Source organism: Lytechinus pictus, chromosome 12 (genome assembly GCF_037042905.1).
Source record: "Lytechinus pictus isolate F3 Inbred chromosome 12, Lp3.0, whole genome shotgun sequence".
NCBI lineage: Eukaryota > Metazoa > Echinodermata > Echinoidea > Temnopleuroida > Toxopneustidae > Lytechinus > Lytechinus pictus.
In genome coordinates, this window is record NC_087256.1 from 4854757 (window position 1) to 4873417 (window position 18661).

Below are 18661 nucleotides of genomic sequence, written 5' to 3' on the forward strand. Positions count from 1 at the left end.
GTAAAGGAAGACCCTGGTTATCTGGGCTTATGTCAAATTCGACCTTACTTAGTCATTATATCTTAAATGTTTCAGTCTCATATTGAGCCTTCCTATTTTGGGAAAAATGAAATATATAAAAAAATGAATAGTTAAGTAATTTCATTACTGTAGTTTATATTGAACACATGCGTTCTCGAGTTGATCTACGTATATCAACGAACTCTACTTGAAGTGTTACTGAAAACACCGAACATGCCGAAATGATTTCCAATATACATGTAATAAGGAATTGAAATATGAAGATGAATTTCAGGGCAAAATTCACAAATATAATTTTCTCGTTTAGAGGTAAATACCACCATGAATGTAGGCCTTCATATAAAGTATTTTTAGCATTTTATTGCTTTTTTATTTGAACATTGGGACATTGCATTACAATTTAAACTTTAATTTTGTTTCTCATGTGTTTATCAACGATTTTATATCTGTATTTTCTCTGTTACCATGGATACAGAGTAAGCAGATCTAATAAGGTGAAAACTGGCAGATAAGTGATGGAGGTTTAAGGATTGATATATATCCCATACCCTTAGTTAAATGTTCAATCAGCTATTTTTGCTTTGACACTTCACAGCGGACCCAGGAGGGGGGGGGGGGGTCCGTGCACCCACCCCTGGAGGAAAAACATGGGAGAATTTAGGAAAATAGACAATGGAAAGCGATGTAAAATCAAGAGGAGAGGTGTGATTGGAGTGCTGATTCCGCTTTTCTGGCTTGTTACGGAATTTTGGAAGAAAAGTGGGCCCGCCCTTTGTCAATCTTGGATATGCCACTGAGTATTTATGAATGTGATTGTGGTCATGAAATTTTTAATATTTTCAATGGTTTTAAAGTCCAATGTCTGAAAAAGAATACCAATGTAATTGTATATAGACATAGACAGGCACGGAGTGGGAAGATAGAACAAAAAGAGAAATAGAGAGAGAGAGATGGGGAGAGGGTGAGATAGAGAGGAGAGTGGGAGGGAGAGAGAGGCGGGTAGAAAAAAAAATCGTTGTTTATTCGAGTTTAAAGTATAATATATATGACTAATGACTCAACGTTTAAGAGCTCACATTCGTGAAGATCATACTCTATTTAATCATTTATTTTAATTTTAGTGGACAATAAAAGCCGATTATATACAGTTCAAAAGTTCATGAGTCAGAATTTTGGCCAAGATTTCCTTTGATATTGATCACAACATAATTTATGACAACATAAGATGTGGGTTGACTTTACCATTTTTACGATATGCATAAAAAACACTTTAAATCATTAAAATTCTGACTGTCATACATGTAATTACACTGAATGAATTGATGTAAATGTAATGATTCCATGAAAATTCTCGATTTCACTCTATAATGTATTCTGTTTTTACTTAATTGCTATGATGTCGAGTTAATTGTTAACTGCAGGGCGCCTATGGAAAGCAGTTTTGCATAACTGAACAGGCCTACCCTGCAGTATAAAAAAAGATAACCAATAAATAAATAAATAAATGAAAATATAATGAAATAGATTATTTCAATACCTTAACTATATGATAAAATGTAACCACGAATGGATTTCATGAACATACTATACATCGGGGGTCTCCCGGCTCGCCCTGCGTGCCACCTTGAAACCCCAAATGTCACCCGCCTCAATATCTACCACTATATTACATATATCCTTTTCATAAGCAAGCCTTTTATCGCCATCCCCCCCCCCCCACACACACACACACACGTCCAACACAAATATCCATGAGTACAGAAACAGCCATTTAACTGTAAAAAAAAACAATGAAACTGACCAGGGAATCAAATGAAAACACGACAATGTAAACACACAAGGAAAAAATAAATAAAGATAACCTGGATCAATATAATCATTGTTCTTAACAATAAAGAGTACATTGTGACAGATTTACCCCCCCTCCCTCCCCCCTCACATGCAGATACCGAGACGCTTCATATACGCCCTCTTGCGAGAAAAACAACAACGTCAATACACAAGTAACAACAAATTAAAAAGATGTCGTAAAGTTTATTCTCATAAATAATAAATGTTCTATTAACATGATTAATGAGATGGATACATTTACAAAATGAATATCGTCAAACAAATCTGTTTCAAGTCACCACATGCAAGCAATAAATATAAAGATATTCCACTCAAACAAGAGGTACAATCGGACGAATACACCAATATGAGGAGGGATTTGGCATTTTCTGAAATTGGAATTGTTTAGGGGACAGTGATTCTTTATTTTTGTCATTTTCACAGAGACACATATATGTAATTTAAGTGGTTGGTTCTGAATTTGAAAATCAACCTAGTTTTATGTGGTGAAAATTACTACCAACTTTTACAGACCCCAAATCCCCAATGTGTGAGCATATCACTGGCGTACAGGTGGGGCTTTGGGCCAGGGAACCACCCCCTAAAAAATCAGGACCAAGAAAAAGAACGAAAATTAAAGAAAAGGGTTCAATATGCTCTCGCTTTCTAAATATCATGTCAAAAACTTTTGTGCCCCAAAACTCAACATTTTGCTCGCTCGCATATTTTTAGAACCATATCTTTTCCCTAAAAATATTTGATTCATTACGCCACTGAGGAATATATAAACTATGGTCTACAGAAATGTTGAAATGACATTTGAAATATAATGCAGAGGCCTACAAATGGGTCATTTTTTTCATTACCATAAATCTTAATGATGTTACAATCCTCAAAATAGTAGGTATCAGATACGCGAACAAGGATAGTTATTCATTATTGATCAGGAATAATGCATTATCTAGAAAGGATTATCTACCATGTTTCACAAACAATAGGAGTGACATGAAAAAGCAATTGAAGGCAGTCAATCTATGTTAGTATTAATTTTCTTGGAGCGGTCCACGTCGTGCTCCTTTAATAGAATATCGATTTAAATAATTTGTTAAATTTGATGTGAAGAAGAAAAAAACCCATTTGTTTAAACATTCAAGAAACTGAGTAGATTAGTCGACCCCATTAAGTTAACAATCTTTTATGAATAATTGTTTAAACATGTGACGACATTAAAGCAAATACAAAGAATTAAAAAAGTAAGGAAAGAAAAATTAGATTATACAAAAAAAATCACCAAAAAAGAACCTAAACTCTCTTTGCGTGCTTTACGACTGATTGGTGTTTTTTTTCGTTAGTGTCCGGTAAGTAATAATGATTATGAATTTAAAAAATGGAAATTCATACAAAAAGGTGTTGTGGAAACAAAGAAAATTTGACCTTGCGAAAATAATTAGAATAAAATAGTAATTATTCAACCAAATGTGAAGATGAAAATGAATAAAACAAGTTGAAAATTTATCTCCTCATTTTCTGGTAGATGATACGTGAATTCATAAATGTATTTATACGACTGACAGTGGCCGTTTCGCTATTTCAGATTAGTAATAATTTTTACATAAAGTTCCGACGAATTCCGAGAGAATATTTGTAATATTTCAGAGTGGTATGATGGTGATTTTATTACCTTCATCATCACTTTGGTCATCAAGTGTCATTTTGACCACTGAGTTGTTAACTCCATCCAACCATTTTGAAATTCTCTCATTCAGTTCGGAGTCACTTTCATCTTGATCTTCGTACACGTAGTCACCAACGACGTCGCTCTCGGGGTCGATTTTCTCCTTGGCGATGTTGTTATTATTCATGACGTTCGTAATGGAGATCGTAGGATGGTCGTAGGTAGCTCGTAATTTGTTCTGTTTGGGAGGCGGTACCTCGGGGAGGAAACTATTGTTCGAGTTGTCACCGAGGTCATCCATTGAATTTGAACTGATGCTGAAACTAGCTCTGTACTTACGACCATGGTGTGTAATTGTCTGAGGATTCCCTGTTGCATCACCAGCGATTGGTCGTAATTGGCCTCTCCCCCTTTCAGCGTCATCTCCTAATGGACTTTGGTCATTGCTCGCTCGGCTATCAACCCGGCGACAAAAATCATTGACCTTCGCAGCAACCCGGTTGAATTCCCGTTCCGAATGCTGCATCATTCTCCGTTTCACCATCGAGGAACTGGAATACCGCCTTGCTCTGACGTTCGGTAATCTCCCGTTGGCGATCAGGGCTTCGCCGCGTTGTTGAGTCAGGACATTGGCCAGGGTAAGACCCGTTGGTACGGAGAACGACCTCGTCAGAGGAGGTGGCTGACCACCGAACCGTTTCATCGGCAAGCCTGATTTGTCGACAGGCGGCGACGGAGTTGGCCGCAATGGGGCTGACAAAACCCGCATTTTGCTATAAGTTTGAAATGATGATGATGTCGACGACGATGACCGCCGGGTGCGCTGTTGAAGGAGAAGACGGTCTGGGATTTTCTTCTCTTCCTTCTCTTGTTTCCCACGTTCGTCATCGTTTGGGAGACAGAATGACACTGATTTCCGTAATGTTCTCTGCCCAGGTTGTATCTTGTCATCATTCATTCTAAAGAGAGTTACAGCAGCTTTGTAAATTGTTTTGCTATCTCGTCAGCATGGTTGTGTTCCAACAGGAACACCATAAAGTGGCATCAGTTATTAGCATCGTTTTTTCAATAGACAAGAGCAGAAAGACACAAACGAGTGATGGAGATTGATCCAATATTTAAGACTATATCATTAACACTGGTAGATCAGCCAAGTCCCCATGACAACTTAGGCTGTATTCATGACGTTGGTTTCTGTGAGTGAAAGATACAACAATAACAAAATGCTAGTATTATCATGTTTGTAAATAATGTGAGGATGATGAACATTGGAACATAAAGTGTCATGCATTGTTTTTAAAGTGGAGCTAGGTGAAATAACTGATACACCAACTATACACCAATATGACATCATACATTGAACACTTGAATTCATTCAAGGAGAGCAAACATTAATGTGCTTAATAAAAACAAAACATCGAAGACATCAATGATGGTAGGCTACTTGGCTTAGTCAATGGTTCATTATTCATTAGCTGAAAGTGTCCTACCTGCTTACAAAGTAGAAAAAAAAACTGATGAGCAGATCCAACACAATTTCAACCTCCTTGTAAGTTCACCATTTTAACACGATGAACTCAGTTGCGATAAGTACTCAAACAAGCAATTTACATAATCAGGCAGAAACAAATACATTTCATCAGGTAGACTGTACTTCAATTAAAATATAAAAAGATGATTAAATGTACACGATGATAATTATCATGTTCTAATTTCTTTTAAAACCACACTGAATAGTGACTTGTTCCCCAAATAACACCTTGCGTCTGCCGAGTCAATACTGTCAATAATATCGTCAAGCCCAGAGCACTTATGTTCTAATAGCCCTCCTCCCTGCGGCTCCAAGCTAACCTTACAGCACAATAGCAGGAGGAAGGTTCTATTGTCTTCCAATCGACCTATGAATTACTCCTACTTGTTCAGTGGTCTTCGAAAGCGATTCTTTTGTGGACATTATTACCGTTCCCATTGATCAACATCTAACGGAGCACAGTTAGATGCAAATAGATGACCCTCCTGTGTCGAAAACCCCTCCTTCAAATACAAAGTGATCCCAAAAGGGGTTCAAAATGAACCCCCTTTGATTCCCATTAACGAGATAAACGGGTTGACTCTCTACCCTTCTTCATTATAATGAGCGCACTTAAGTTCAAGTGAAAGGAACGTGTCAAAGACACCCCGTTGCTTGAGTGAGATTAGTACTGACTATTAATCTCCAAAACGAACCACTTTAGGAGACTAATCACCTGGAAATAGACTGAATTTGACTGCCTGGCTCACTTAATCTTGTTGACATGGTTGACGTACTCTAAAATTTGACAGGTAAACGTCAAAATTCATTTTAAACCTCTTAAAAGGTAAATTGTGACATTGGTTTATTTCAAAACTTTCTTTTAGATTTCACTCTTCGCTTTTCAAAATACTCATAAACAAGTTATGAGTCCATAAAATGTATTGCATTGGCCAAAAGAACTGTTTTTATTCTCAAAAAAATATATAAAGAAGAGAAATTTTGCCAAGTGAGCTTTCTTTTGATGCAGATTTTGAAATTGATATAAAAAATGAAGAGCGCCACCTTGAGACCAAATGACATCAATACCTGCTCATGAATATTCATATCCATCGCCTCTGCGCTTGTCTCACGTGCCGATCTGTATACCGGCTATACAGTACAGTATCGGATTGAACGGCGGAGTCTGTTTGCGACTTTTTCATTCATATCCTGTAGGAGCGTGTGCATTCGCGCAGTCCCTCGACGGCAAATTAAATAACTTGGAAACAACCAAGGAACTTTTTTAAATGACCATCATAATAATTGTGATGTTATGCACGTTGTTTTTCAAATCGCGGAGAATAGGTCCTACGTACATCTTGATATCTGGGCAGAGTACCAGGTACCGAGAGACGGCTTCCTTCCCTCTCCTTGCTTTTCATCTTTGCTTCGTTTCTCTAGCTGTATTTTTTTTTCTTTACTTGTCCAGGGTATGAAGGGAGGGAGAATTATGGTTGCTTGTGAAAGGGCTATTCTTATTTTTTTCCCCGTTTTTTATTTCTATTTTATAATTATATTTACATACGCATTTTTGTTTCGATTCCGATTCACTGAATCGTTATCAATTTCTTCAGGTTCTGTATTTTGATTTGTTCATTATTATAACGTGTTGTAACATTTTTTTTAAAGGAAAAGGAAATCATTTTGTATTGAACTAGCTTTGCCGCCATTCTTCATTATTTTGCTTTGTGCGTTATATAGGCCTATAAGATGCTCTTTCTCTTCCAGTGATTATTTGTCAATATACTGCCTCAATGTATTTATCACAAAAAATGACAAATACCGCGTGGCCTATGCCTTTTTTTTAAACAATATATTCTGGGGCGGATCCAGCTTTCACTAATAACGGGGCCGGGGTGAACAATATTTTCATCCACATTTTTCCCGATCGATCGGCAGCTCAAAGCTAGTTTTTGTTGGAATCTATAGTCGTAACAGTACTAAACCCTATAAAAAATGCGAGCGTGAGGTATTATTTTCGGACTGTGTATTGTGTCCTGAAAATTGATCTGAGCAATATGATCATTAAACAATTAAGATGCACACTGACGGATAAGATGCTCAAAAATTTGAATAAGTAAAGGCCTATTTAGTTCCCTTGTTCGTTTTACTATAAGCCCTTCAACAATGTTTCCGTGTTTTGTATTACATTGATCAGTTAATATTTCTTTATGTCTCATACTATTTCGATATGAATTATACCTTGTCATTGTTGTTACTATGATTTTATATACTAATAACTCTGAACTTGTGAACCTGTTTAACCATGACTGAATGAATAAATCAATAAATGAATTGGTATAGATGAATATATGTTCCATCGAACAGGCAATGCGAACACAAAGCGCGGGCTAAATTGTTTTTATACTTGTGTAGTGACATGATTGGCTCCCACCCCTCCCCAAGTCTGAATTCCCCTCACCTTTTTTTTATTCATTCTTCCTCTTATATTCCCCCCCCCTCTGCTTTCGTTCATATTACTTTGCGCCGCCAATATCGGGGGGGGGGGGGGCGTAACGTCGGCCTCCTGGATCCGCCTATGATACCGGTGCGTAGGTCTGTATGTTATAACCATGTAACATCGATCCCCCTCCAAGTTTCTCTTTGCATTTTTCTTTTCAACTTGTTATGGTAGTATACTGAACAAGAACAAGTATGACGTCTCCTAGGTGCCTCTCCCTCCACCCACTCCTCCTCGGTCCGCTGCATGTGCTCGGATAATAAAATTACGTACTTATCATGGTGATATATATATAATAAAATTGCAAATTTTATTGCAAAAACTGCATTACTCGTGAATTTGTGTTTCGCATTTCTGATGTCTTATTAAATATATATATATATATTCGAGGACATACAGCTAGGCGGAACTATTTGGGGGAAGGGGTCTTCCATCTCTGTGTGATTCCGAAGTTCCGATGATGGTTCAGAGAATGTACTTCATGCAAAATCACGTTTTGGCATGACCTCTCAGCGCTGGGCATATCGACGGACAAAAAAATGCAAAAATGTGATGGATCGAAATGGTAAAAAATATATATTTTAAAGAAAACCATCGTTATAAAATGCAGTCATACCAACATATTTTTGTTAATACCAGTTTGAACTTAGATAAATATTATAACCCGAGGCTATATTAGCAGCAGGGGCGGCGGAACCGGGGGGCGGCAGGGGCACTTAACCCCCTACATAAAAAAATCCCAGTAGGAAAAAATGCCTTTTTTAAATGGAGAGTGCACTTATTTCAAAATGATGTACATGAATGTCCCTTTTCAAAATAAAATACCCTTTTTGAAGTCAAACGATACATTTTAGGTTGGAAATCACAAAATTTTTGGCTCGCGCTTCGCGCCCACATCATTTATTTTTTAGGAAGGCACTCACTTTGTTTTGGTTACAACTTGTGCTTATAATGTTCAATTTTCAGGTTTAAATGTCACAAATCTTCAGCTCGCGCTTTCCGCTCGCATCAAAGGTACACATTATGTTCTTGGTTTCAAACTGCTTAGAATATCCAGTTTTCAGGTTGAAATATTACAAATTTTCGGCTCGCCGCGCTTCGCATCAATTATTATTTATTAAGACACACAATTAAGTTCTTGGGTTAAAAAAGTGCTTAGAATGTCCAGTTTTCTGGTTGGAATATCGCGCTCGCGTCCATTCTTCAATTAGATGCACATCTTTTTCATAACAAAATTGCTCGGAATGTTTGATTTTCATGTCTTATTAGTCATGTTAGTACAAGCAATGTCTAGAATTTATAGCTCGCGATTTGCGCTCTTAACACCTCGCAAGAATGCTCTTTTAACAATAATTTGCGCGATTTGACCAAAAAGCGGCGAGTTTCACAACTTTAGATTTGAAAATGTTCAAACTGTTTGCTTACTACGCTCGGTCCCGGAAAAATAAAGCCTAAATAGATATTTTATCAATCAGAAAAGACTTTAAAAAGGTTTTGCTCAATTTAATTACTACAAAACGCACAACTACTTAACACAGATGATAATCTCATGGTGAAAATATAAGTTTGCATAAAAAATTCAATTTTTTGCATATAAGTGCCTTTTTTCGCTTTGTCCCCCCCCCCCCAAAAAAAAAAAAAAAAAAAAAAAAATTGAAAATACGTTCCGTCGCCTATGATTCCGTCACCTATGGCACTCGCTGGTATTTGAATATATCATCATTTACACCCTCTCAAAGAAAGCAGACTTACTTTTGCCCTTTATTTTGCCCACAATGGAACTTACAGGAAAGCATATCAAACAGGATGCAAATGGAGGTCTATTCAGCCGGACGTTATTATACGCTTTGGAGTTTGGATTCTTGTTTGCCTAGAAAACGTAAAGTATTTCAAGAGTTTTTATATTTTCATTACATCTTTGTCCTTATTTCTCTATATCCGTAGCTCTACCATGTGCGTATTCGGGGGCGCCAAAATAGGGAGAAAAGGGAAGGAAAGAAAAGGGGTTGACGAATTGCTGTTTGACATGGGGGGGGGGGGTGGATGCGCCGAATTGATGTTCAACCTAGAGTATGTATATAGCGGGTGCCGAATTTATGTTTTGCTTAGGGGCGCCGAATTGATGTTCGACCTAGGATGTGCCAAATTGATCTTCATCCTAGGGGGGGGGGGCGAATTAATGTTTTACCTCGGGGCGCCGTATAGATGTTCGACATAGGGGCACCGAAGGGCACCGAAGGGCACCGAAATGATGTTTAACCTTGGGGATGGGGCGCCGAATAATTTTTTTCTATATACGGTTGTCGAGTTGCTGTTTGACATATAGGGGCGCCGAATTGATGTTCAACCTAGGGGGTGCCGAATGGATATTCACCACACGCCAATTTGATATTTGTCTCGGTGCATCAAATTCAGGTTCAATTTACCTAGGGAGGGGAGGGGGTGCCAAACTCATGTTTGCTCCCATCAATTACCAATCATGTTCATGATTACCAAAAGTGCCTAGAAAGTCCTAATTTTAGATCAGAATATAAAAACAAATTCATCCTACTCTTCGCATTAATTGTTTAGTAAGGTGGCGATCCTGTTCATGGTAAGATAAGTGCTTAGAATGTCTGACTTTGTATCAAAATATATAGATTTTTATTCAGCTCGCGCTTCGCGCTCGCATAAACTGTTTTGTTACTGATCATCCTTTTCATGATAACCGAAAATGCTTACTCAAATGTCCAAATTTTAGGTAAGAATATGAAAAAAATTTCATCTCGCTCTTTGCGGACGCATCAATGTTTAGTTAGATGACAATCCTGTTCATGATTACCAAAAGTGCTTAGAATGTCCACATTTTAGGTCAAAATATCAATCACTTTTTAAGCTCGCGCTTCGCACTCGCACAAATTTACGAGGTCAGAATATCAAAAAATTTGAACTCGCGCTTAGCGCTCGCATTAATTATTTAGCTATATACCCATCCTGTTCATGGTTATAAAAAGTGCTTATGATGTCCAGTGTTGGATTGGGAATTCAAAAATTGTCAGTTCGCACTTCGTGATCGCATAAAATGTTTTGTTACTGATCATCCTTTTCATGATAACCGAAAATGCTTACTCAAATGTCCAAATTTTAGGTAAGAATATGAAAAAAATTTCATCTCGCTCTTTGCGGACGCATCAATGTTTAGTTAGATGACAATCCTGTTCATGATTACCAAAAGTGCTTAGAATGTCCACATTTTAGGTCAAAATATCAATCACTTTTTAAGCTCGCGCTTCGCACTCGCACAAATTTACGAGGTCAGAATATCAAAAAATTTGAACTCGCGCTTAGCGCTCGCATTAATTATTTAGCTATATACCCATCCTGTTCATGGTTATAAAAAGTGCTTATGATGTCCAGTGTTGGATTGGGAATTCAAAAATTGTCAGTTCGCACTTCGTGATCGCATAAAATGTTGATAGATACTCATCCTGTTCTTGATTGCCAAAAGTGCTCATAGATTTTTTTCCCCTCAAATTTTAGGTCAGAATATAAAAAAAATTCAGCTCACGTTTCGCGCTCGTATCAATAATAATTGTTTAAATAATTCATATACATATCATGTTCACGGTTGCAAAAAGCGTAGAATGTTTGATCGGAAAACAGATGAAAATATCCCCCTCCCCTATTGGCGAAAGCTGGATCTAGCCCCGGTTAAGAAATTACAGCTCCCGCACATAATTTTAATATGGTCTACCACTCTGATGAAAAGTTGAACTAAATTGAAACCCCAAAACGCTTAAAAATTCTATGCTTTCTGGTCGCATTTATTCTTTTCAAGAAGTGGATACAACTTTGATCTTTTTTTACATGGACACACTATGGACACATTAAAAAAAATGGTCTTCGATTGCCTTTTTCACGTGGTTGTGGAATAAGACAATTCAAAATGCATTTAGGCACTTTGATTGCCTGAGTGGTCGGGTCGGGGTGCAATTTTCCGAAAAGTTCACAGGGGCGCAAAAATAGTGACCCCCTCGTGGTGCAAAATCCTGGATATGCGCATGTCCGTCGGGCATCGTTTCCACTTTTGTACCTCTTTATCTATACCGGTGTGATACTATATAAGTCCATGGATCAGTTTACTTCCATTTCGTCTGATGCCAAATCGTCAAATTGCCAACTCGCCTACTATCATTAAAGTCTACCATAATTATGTTCATCCACTATCGTCTAGTAACCAGTTGGTCCAATAGCCATTCAGTCCATATACCATTTGGTCTAATTGGACAACGTGCTATTGTGCAAAATGAATGAAAATGAATTGGATACTGGACCAAATAGTTGTTCGACGAAATATTGATGGACGGAATGGATATGGACTAAATTAAATCAGACCATGTGGTGAGTGCAAGTTGGCACTTGGCAGTCGACGACTTGGCAATTTACCAATGGACCTACTAGGCCACTAAATTGAACTTGTCCGAGTGTGCCATAACACCTAAACTGCAGGCTTTCTCATATCCGATACCCCCCCCCCCCATCCCCGCCGCCCCAAGAAAGGGAAGGGGGGCATGGAGGAGAGAGAAGAAATAAAGAAAGAAGTAGATTGTTGAAAGGGAATCAAAATAATATGAATCAAAGGGAATGTAAACGCAATATCATACTCTGTTTGAATCGCTTCTCTTTCATGGAATTTATATTTTGAATAGATCGTTTCATTTCAGTCTTTCACATTATTTTACTTTCAACCCTGTATTTCATCAGCTTTACTATCAAAAGCCTGCGTAGCGAATTACAAAACGTCCCATCCTTGTTTCACCACCCATGACATTACGTAATTATCATTTTATTATTATCATGTAATGAAATTCATACTGTGTTTACACGCTGCATCTGCTGTCAGTTTGACTACCTTGTAAATATTTATTTACAAGGTAAAGCTTATTTCCAAGGTAATATTTATTTACAAGGTAAAGCCTATTTCCCCACTGGAAAATAGCTTTAGAGCTTTCGTGGGTCATCCTGTGTAAGCCTGTTGTTTTTAATGCTACTGTATATATATTATGGTGACTTGCGAAATAAAATCAATCAATCAATATTTTTTGACGATATCCAGTTGAAATCAGTGGCGTTCAAAATAATGGGGAAGGATTGGGCTATATGGATTCCCAAATTTGTCACGGCCAATACAAAAAGAAAGCGAGAAGGGGAACTAATATCTGAATATTATGTCAAAATCTATCACCGATAAAAAATGATTTGTGCCCGACACATATATCTGGCCCCTTAATTCATATATTTTACGTTTATTATTTACGCCAATAGTTCAAGCAAGGTTCCTAACATCTTTCTGTATTTTTCGATGTTTACACAATTCCTAGCCTTGGGTTGGGGGTTGTGTGTATTCCTTATGTTCGCATTTTTTAATGTTATTTTTCTATTTATTTCAATATTATCCTCTCCAACTTTATTATGGTATGACTATTCAAGGAATTATAATTACTCGTTTGCTTGCATGCTCCATGACCGCTTTGCCTTCACTCCGGGGGGGGGGGGGGGGCACTTACATTGACGAGTGGATACTATGCGCGACCCCAAAAACACGTAAAAAGGATGTCTTTTTGTCAAAAACACACAAATATTTAAAAAAGGGTATCTATGTTGCTAGGAAAGCTACGTGTTTAGGGTAATATTTTCGGGGATGATGAAACAAAATTAAAATGTTTTATAAAGGATGTCCTTTTTGCCCCAACACTACGTGTTTAGAGTCCGACTTGCGCGAGTTGTGGAAGGTGCATGGGGCCGTACTAAACCAAAATAATGATGTATAAAGGTAAAACCAACGACCGACGGACCCGACATAACAATAAAATATCGCTGTACTTGTTTAGGGGTTCATTTCGGGAATACTTGCCAAGAGTATCGTTTTGTTTCCAATACTTGTTAAGGGTCGGTTTGAGACGCCAATACTTGTTAAGGGGTGCAGTTTGAGAATATGGAAAATACGTGTTTGGGTGCTTTTCGAGACCCCATGGTCGCGCATGGTATCCACTCGTCAATGGAAGTGCCCCCCCCCCCCGCCTTCACTTCTCTCAGTGCGTATTCAGAACTATTACTGTATTCTCATTGATCCCCCTGGAGTTGTAAAAAACCCATAAAGGCAAAATATTATATTTTCATCGGCAGCACATGTGCATTAATTACATCATCATAAATTAAGTACATCAGGGTCCATGATCAGAAAAAGCGTATACCCATTAAACCTCGCCAGATGGGGCTTGTCCCAAAATAAAAATTTTATTTTTGTCTCGTTTCGAAATTTCATTTTTATTTTGGCTGCTATATGCTTCAAGCACATATTTGCTTACTGTATATAGTTTGCCTATGCATTTTACTCATTATATATATATTTTGTTATATATTGTATTTCTCCAGTCACTACATATACGATTGTCACTTGTATTATGATCATGTCTCAAGCATTGTAAATTTGTTTTGTATATTATTCCAATAAATGCAAAAAAATCCTGCAAAAAAAGCCACATCACCACATAGTTGAACCATTCCAACTATTTATACGATCAATACGATCGCCTCGACTGATCTGATACGATTAATTATTCCGCGATTATAATTAAGGCCCTTGGAACCGGGGGTGCAAAGCACCCCCAAGATTTTACAATGGGGTGCGGCGTGCATTATTTTCCATGTAGGCAGCTCCCCCTGGAATTCTGGTATAGGTGTCGAATTGGATAAATGTAGGAAAATTACCAACATTTTGTATTGGAACCTTTTTTAATGTTTTTCTTTTGCTTTGTCAAATTTTCCTCAGCACCGCCACCAAAAAAAAAAATCGTGACAGTGTGAACTTGGCACTTTTTTTTCAATCATAAAAAATGATTATATTATTTTCCCGCATGAGTTTTGAAATATTGACACGTACGCCAGAATCTCTTTGGTCCTAATATGAAGCATAAATTTCCACGTCTATAAAACAACAGTTATCATTCGTTTTTCCTATAGTTATAGCAGGGAAATGGGAGTTACAATTCCATTGATAAATAAGTCTAAAATGTTATGCCAATCAAGATGCAAGTCCCGGATGCAAGTAATGTCTTTGTCCTGCTCATGTCGCAGTCATTCACATTTTTTCAACGGTTGAACTGCTCGTGCACACTCTGTATGCGTATAGGCCTTTCCCGGAGGCCTTTCTTCCTCTCATTTGTTATAAAATTTCATCTTTTTATCAATTCTTTCTACTTGTTTACTGTCTATGAAGGGGTAGCAAGTTGATCTCCCATGGTCTATTGCTGCATCATGTATCCATTTCTCTTTGACCATCCATTTCTTGGGAAAATACATCAATTGGATGATCCATTTATATATGCCTATCCACCCATTCTTTCAGTCATCCATCCACCGGTCGTGCTGATGGTTTGATTATAGCATGGACCTAATAGGTCCATGATTGTATAAAGTATAAAGCGCCCTACTATATCATTATAGGCTACCCCCCACCCCCTCCCCATACTACATAAAAACTCGGCGACCCATGTACACATTTCAAAGCAGACGTAATGTACATGCACAATTCCCTTGTACATGTTGCACCTTGCTGCTTCTCCAGGTTTGCTTAGTCTTCTTTCACATACGTTGTTGCACTTTGCCCCACGGCGTGCCTTGTAAAGTTCTGTTGTAAGACTCTACATGCTGGTCGGCCCTGGAAATCACAACTCTGAAGCACGTGCACCGCGCAATACTCAACTTCTCATTTTTCCATATCTCGATGCAAGCTTTCTTGTGTGGATGCAAAAATAAGAGTTTTCCCAGAAATCTTGTCCCTGACGTCATGTCTGCCCCCCCTCATTTTTTGACACATGACGCCTTTACTCTGCTTGTTCGACCTTGAGCCGTTGGTCCCCTGGTTGCTTGCTCACAGGCATTCGTGCTTTCTTAGCAGTCAGGTAAAAACCTCGGCACAGAAATAACAGAAATTAGCAACTTGATGCGTACGTTGGTCACATTCATGCTATCACGGTCTACACAATGTAGACTACACGTACGTACTTCGCATCAACAGGTTTCTCAGCTCACCTTTTGACCTCGCGAGTTCAATCTAAACAAACGAAGAGTAGTCAAGTGTTGCATTGGGATTGTATCTTCGTTATGTTTTACTACAGGCCTATATTTAACCCCGCATTGGGGTTGCATCTTCGTTATGTTTTACTATAGGCCTATATTTAACCCCGCATTGGGGTTGCATATTCGTTATGTTTTACTATAGGCATATATGATTGCATCTTCGTTATGTTTTACTATAGGCCTATATTTAACCCCGTATTAAACAAACCCTGTTTTATATCATAGAACCTGCTCTGAAAGTAATCGTTTTTCTCTTCGCCCTTTCCCTTCATGCTTGGCTGTAGACAGAATGGTGGTGGCCGTCTGTTTAGAGTTTTAAATATTTTTGGTCTAACTTTTTTTTCCAATTTCTCCTCTGTACTTTGCGAGTGGATCTAAATAATCTGAAACTGACTGAAACATTCAGGAAAGATAAAAAAACACCAAAATATCAAATTAGGGTATGTTGTATCCATACCCCTTTATGATGGCTCTCCTGATTCTCTTTCACCAATCCACTTCTTTCTTTCTTCTCTCTCCTCCCTCCCCCTTTCCTTTGGGGAGGGCCAAGGAGTCAGTATACAGAGTATACATACAGTGAGCTGCGCTATAGCGCCTCGCTGTAGTTCCCGTATATGTATCACGCCAAGCTATACATGAAGGGAAAGGTGCATAAAAGAGCTACAATCCACATGAATAAAGATCAAACTCGGAACTCGGCCCTTGCCCATCTCTGGGATTCTCGTATCTCTTTTAGTCTTGGAGTACTTTCAGATTCATGACATAAGAGTCCGAAAGTAAGCCGTATTGGGCAATCCTTTGCTTCGTCATTCACGTCAGATAATCAACGTGTCTGAATCCTTTTTCACGCGTACGATACATTTATGGATATAGCTCAATATAGTATTCTTATCCTGTGTGTGCTATCGCAAATAGTGGATTATATCTGAAACTAATGCAGAGCGCAAGCATGTCGCTAGCCGCCTAGCATCGGCTCATTGAGCTTGCACGCACCGTTCGATGTTTGCTTTCTACTCAGCTACACACACAGAGTACTGCACTTTGTTGATACGGGGATTTCTTGATACTGCGCATGCGCCATGACGTATTTCATCAATATGCATGAGTCGTAATGAATATGCATGATTCGAACGGTGTTCTAATATCAATTTATTTTTTAACCCGAGAGGGCGTCAATAAGAAAGTTCAACCTTATATCGATTAACCGATAATTGTTATAATATATGTTTCACCCCTCAATATCATGAGAATATAAAAGTTATGCAAGTTTCTTTTCCGTGATAAAATAGAGCAATAATATAGGTATTTAATGAATGTAATAATTTCAAAATTGATTCATTGCCCTTGTCTGAGATCAACCAATCATACACTATACCTTTAATCTGTCCGATGGTCCGAAAATAGTGATAACACCCGCCCCCTAAAAAATTACAAAAAACAAACTATGGCGATTATTTTGGGAAATTCATCTCAAAAGAAAGACTTTTAGTCATTACCTTTATTAATAGGGATTGTCTAAAGTAAAATACCCCCTTTTTCTGAATTCGAAATATTATTTTTGTTTTTATACGTTAGTTTGTGATGGAAATATTATTAGCTTATAAAAGAGGGCTCCAGATATTAGACAATCCAAAAGGCGTTTTTAAATCAATCGTTTCATTTCATTTAATTTGTTTTCATATTTCTCGTTTGACATTGTTCTACATAAAAAGAAAACAACAGAATAGTAAATAATATTTTTTTAAAATAACAAAAAATACAAGTAACATAATACAATCTGTCAAGTAATGAAGTAAGCTTATAAGTGATGGGAAATACATAAAAGCAAACTTGTATAACTGTACGCCCTGTCGTATTTATCTCTCCTATGTCAATCAATATCTGATAGTAAGATCTAATTAATTTAAAGACTACATACAAACATAGTCTTGGATAGCCACATGATAATACATTAATGTAAGACATAAGAAGATATCGTTTGCAGATGATAAAAAATATATTTTTCATTATGTTTTCGAACATAATTATACCGAGTAAAAGACCTACGAATAATCACAAATGATATTCTAGTAATAAAAAAATTGTTTGGTATTCAAACTTAAGTTGAATAGAGACGTGTTCAAAAACTTGTTTCTCTTGCACTTTATTCAAATTCAAGAATCAACATAAAGCAAAATCAAAAAAGCAAAATCTTCTATCACATACCATTAATAAGACTAAGAAATGTTGAAAGTATCCACTCAGTTAATAGCAAGAAAATCGCCCCTCGTCGTACACAAGTAAATCATGACTGATTAGATAGGTGATGAATATACATTAAATACCATCCAAACATTTCCAAATCGATAATGGCATAAATAAATTTCATGCGTACACCGTATTGGTGATATTTGCTGTCATACAAAGACTTATATATCAATTATCCAATATCTGAATAATGCGAATAAGCTCTATAGTCTGCTCTATACACAGACCATCTACTAAGAAAAGAAATGTAGCACTGACTTAGCAAATCGTTTTTCTGCTCGGCGATAACATTGATCATGTTGATGGACATATATCTTTCTGCTCGTTGAGGTGGTCCACGCAAAGTGAATGGCATAATAACGATATAGATCAAATACCAAACAAGAAAGGTTCTTACTTCAATGGCTGTATCAATAATACTTCGATTGATTTTGGAATGATAATGGACTGATGCAAATAGACCAAAATCAATATGCACACCCACCGCACGCGTGACACGAACACTACTTTAAATTAAAATGCTCTTGAGGTGAATTCCAGCGTCCCCATGAATAAAAAATATAACGCATATAAAATTATAGCAAGGACTGTGCAAATGAAATAACAAAATAATATCAATCTTTTGTTCGTAGTTTAAGATTGAAGAAAGATTCCAGATAGCAATAAGATGGAAAGCGTTGATGTCTTGCGCTCTCAAAAACGAGTTAAATCTCTAGACTAGAAGTCTTTCCACTTATAAAGATAATTGTACTTA

The 18661-nt window shown here is 37.4% G+C and overlaps 1 protein-coding gene across 4 annotated transcripts; it reads right to left on the reverse strand.

The window, feature by feature from the left end:
* Positions 1-1100: 1100 nt before the first annotated feature.
* On the reverse strand, positions 1101-18278 carry LOC129272859 (uncharacterized). Of its 4 annotated transcripts, none has more exons than XM_064107904.1 (2): positions 5017-5758; positions 1101-4720 (listed from the first exon to the last, which is right to left on the reverse strand). In XM_064107904.1, the coding sequence occupies exon 2, from the start codon at positions 4482-4484 to the stop codon at positions 3504-3506; it is 981 nt and encodes a 326-aa protein (XP_063963974.1). In that variant the 5' UTR covers positions 4485-4720; positions 5017-5758; the 3' UTR covers positions 1101-3503. The 4 variants fall into 4 exon arrangements, with proteins under 4 accessions (XP_063963974.1, XP_063963976.1, XP_063963977.1 ...); XM_064107906.1 differs by having other exon boundaries at positions 2037-4720; positions 5378-5814; XM_064107907.1 differs by lacking the exon at positions 5017-5758 and adding an exon at positions 18166-18278 and having other exon boundaries at positions 2043-4720.
* Positions 18279-18661: the final 383 nt, after the last annotated feature.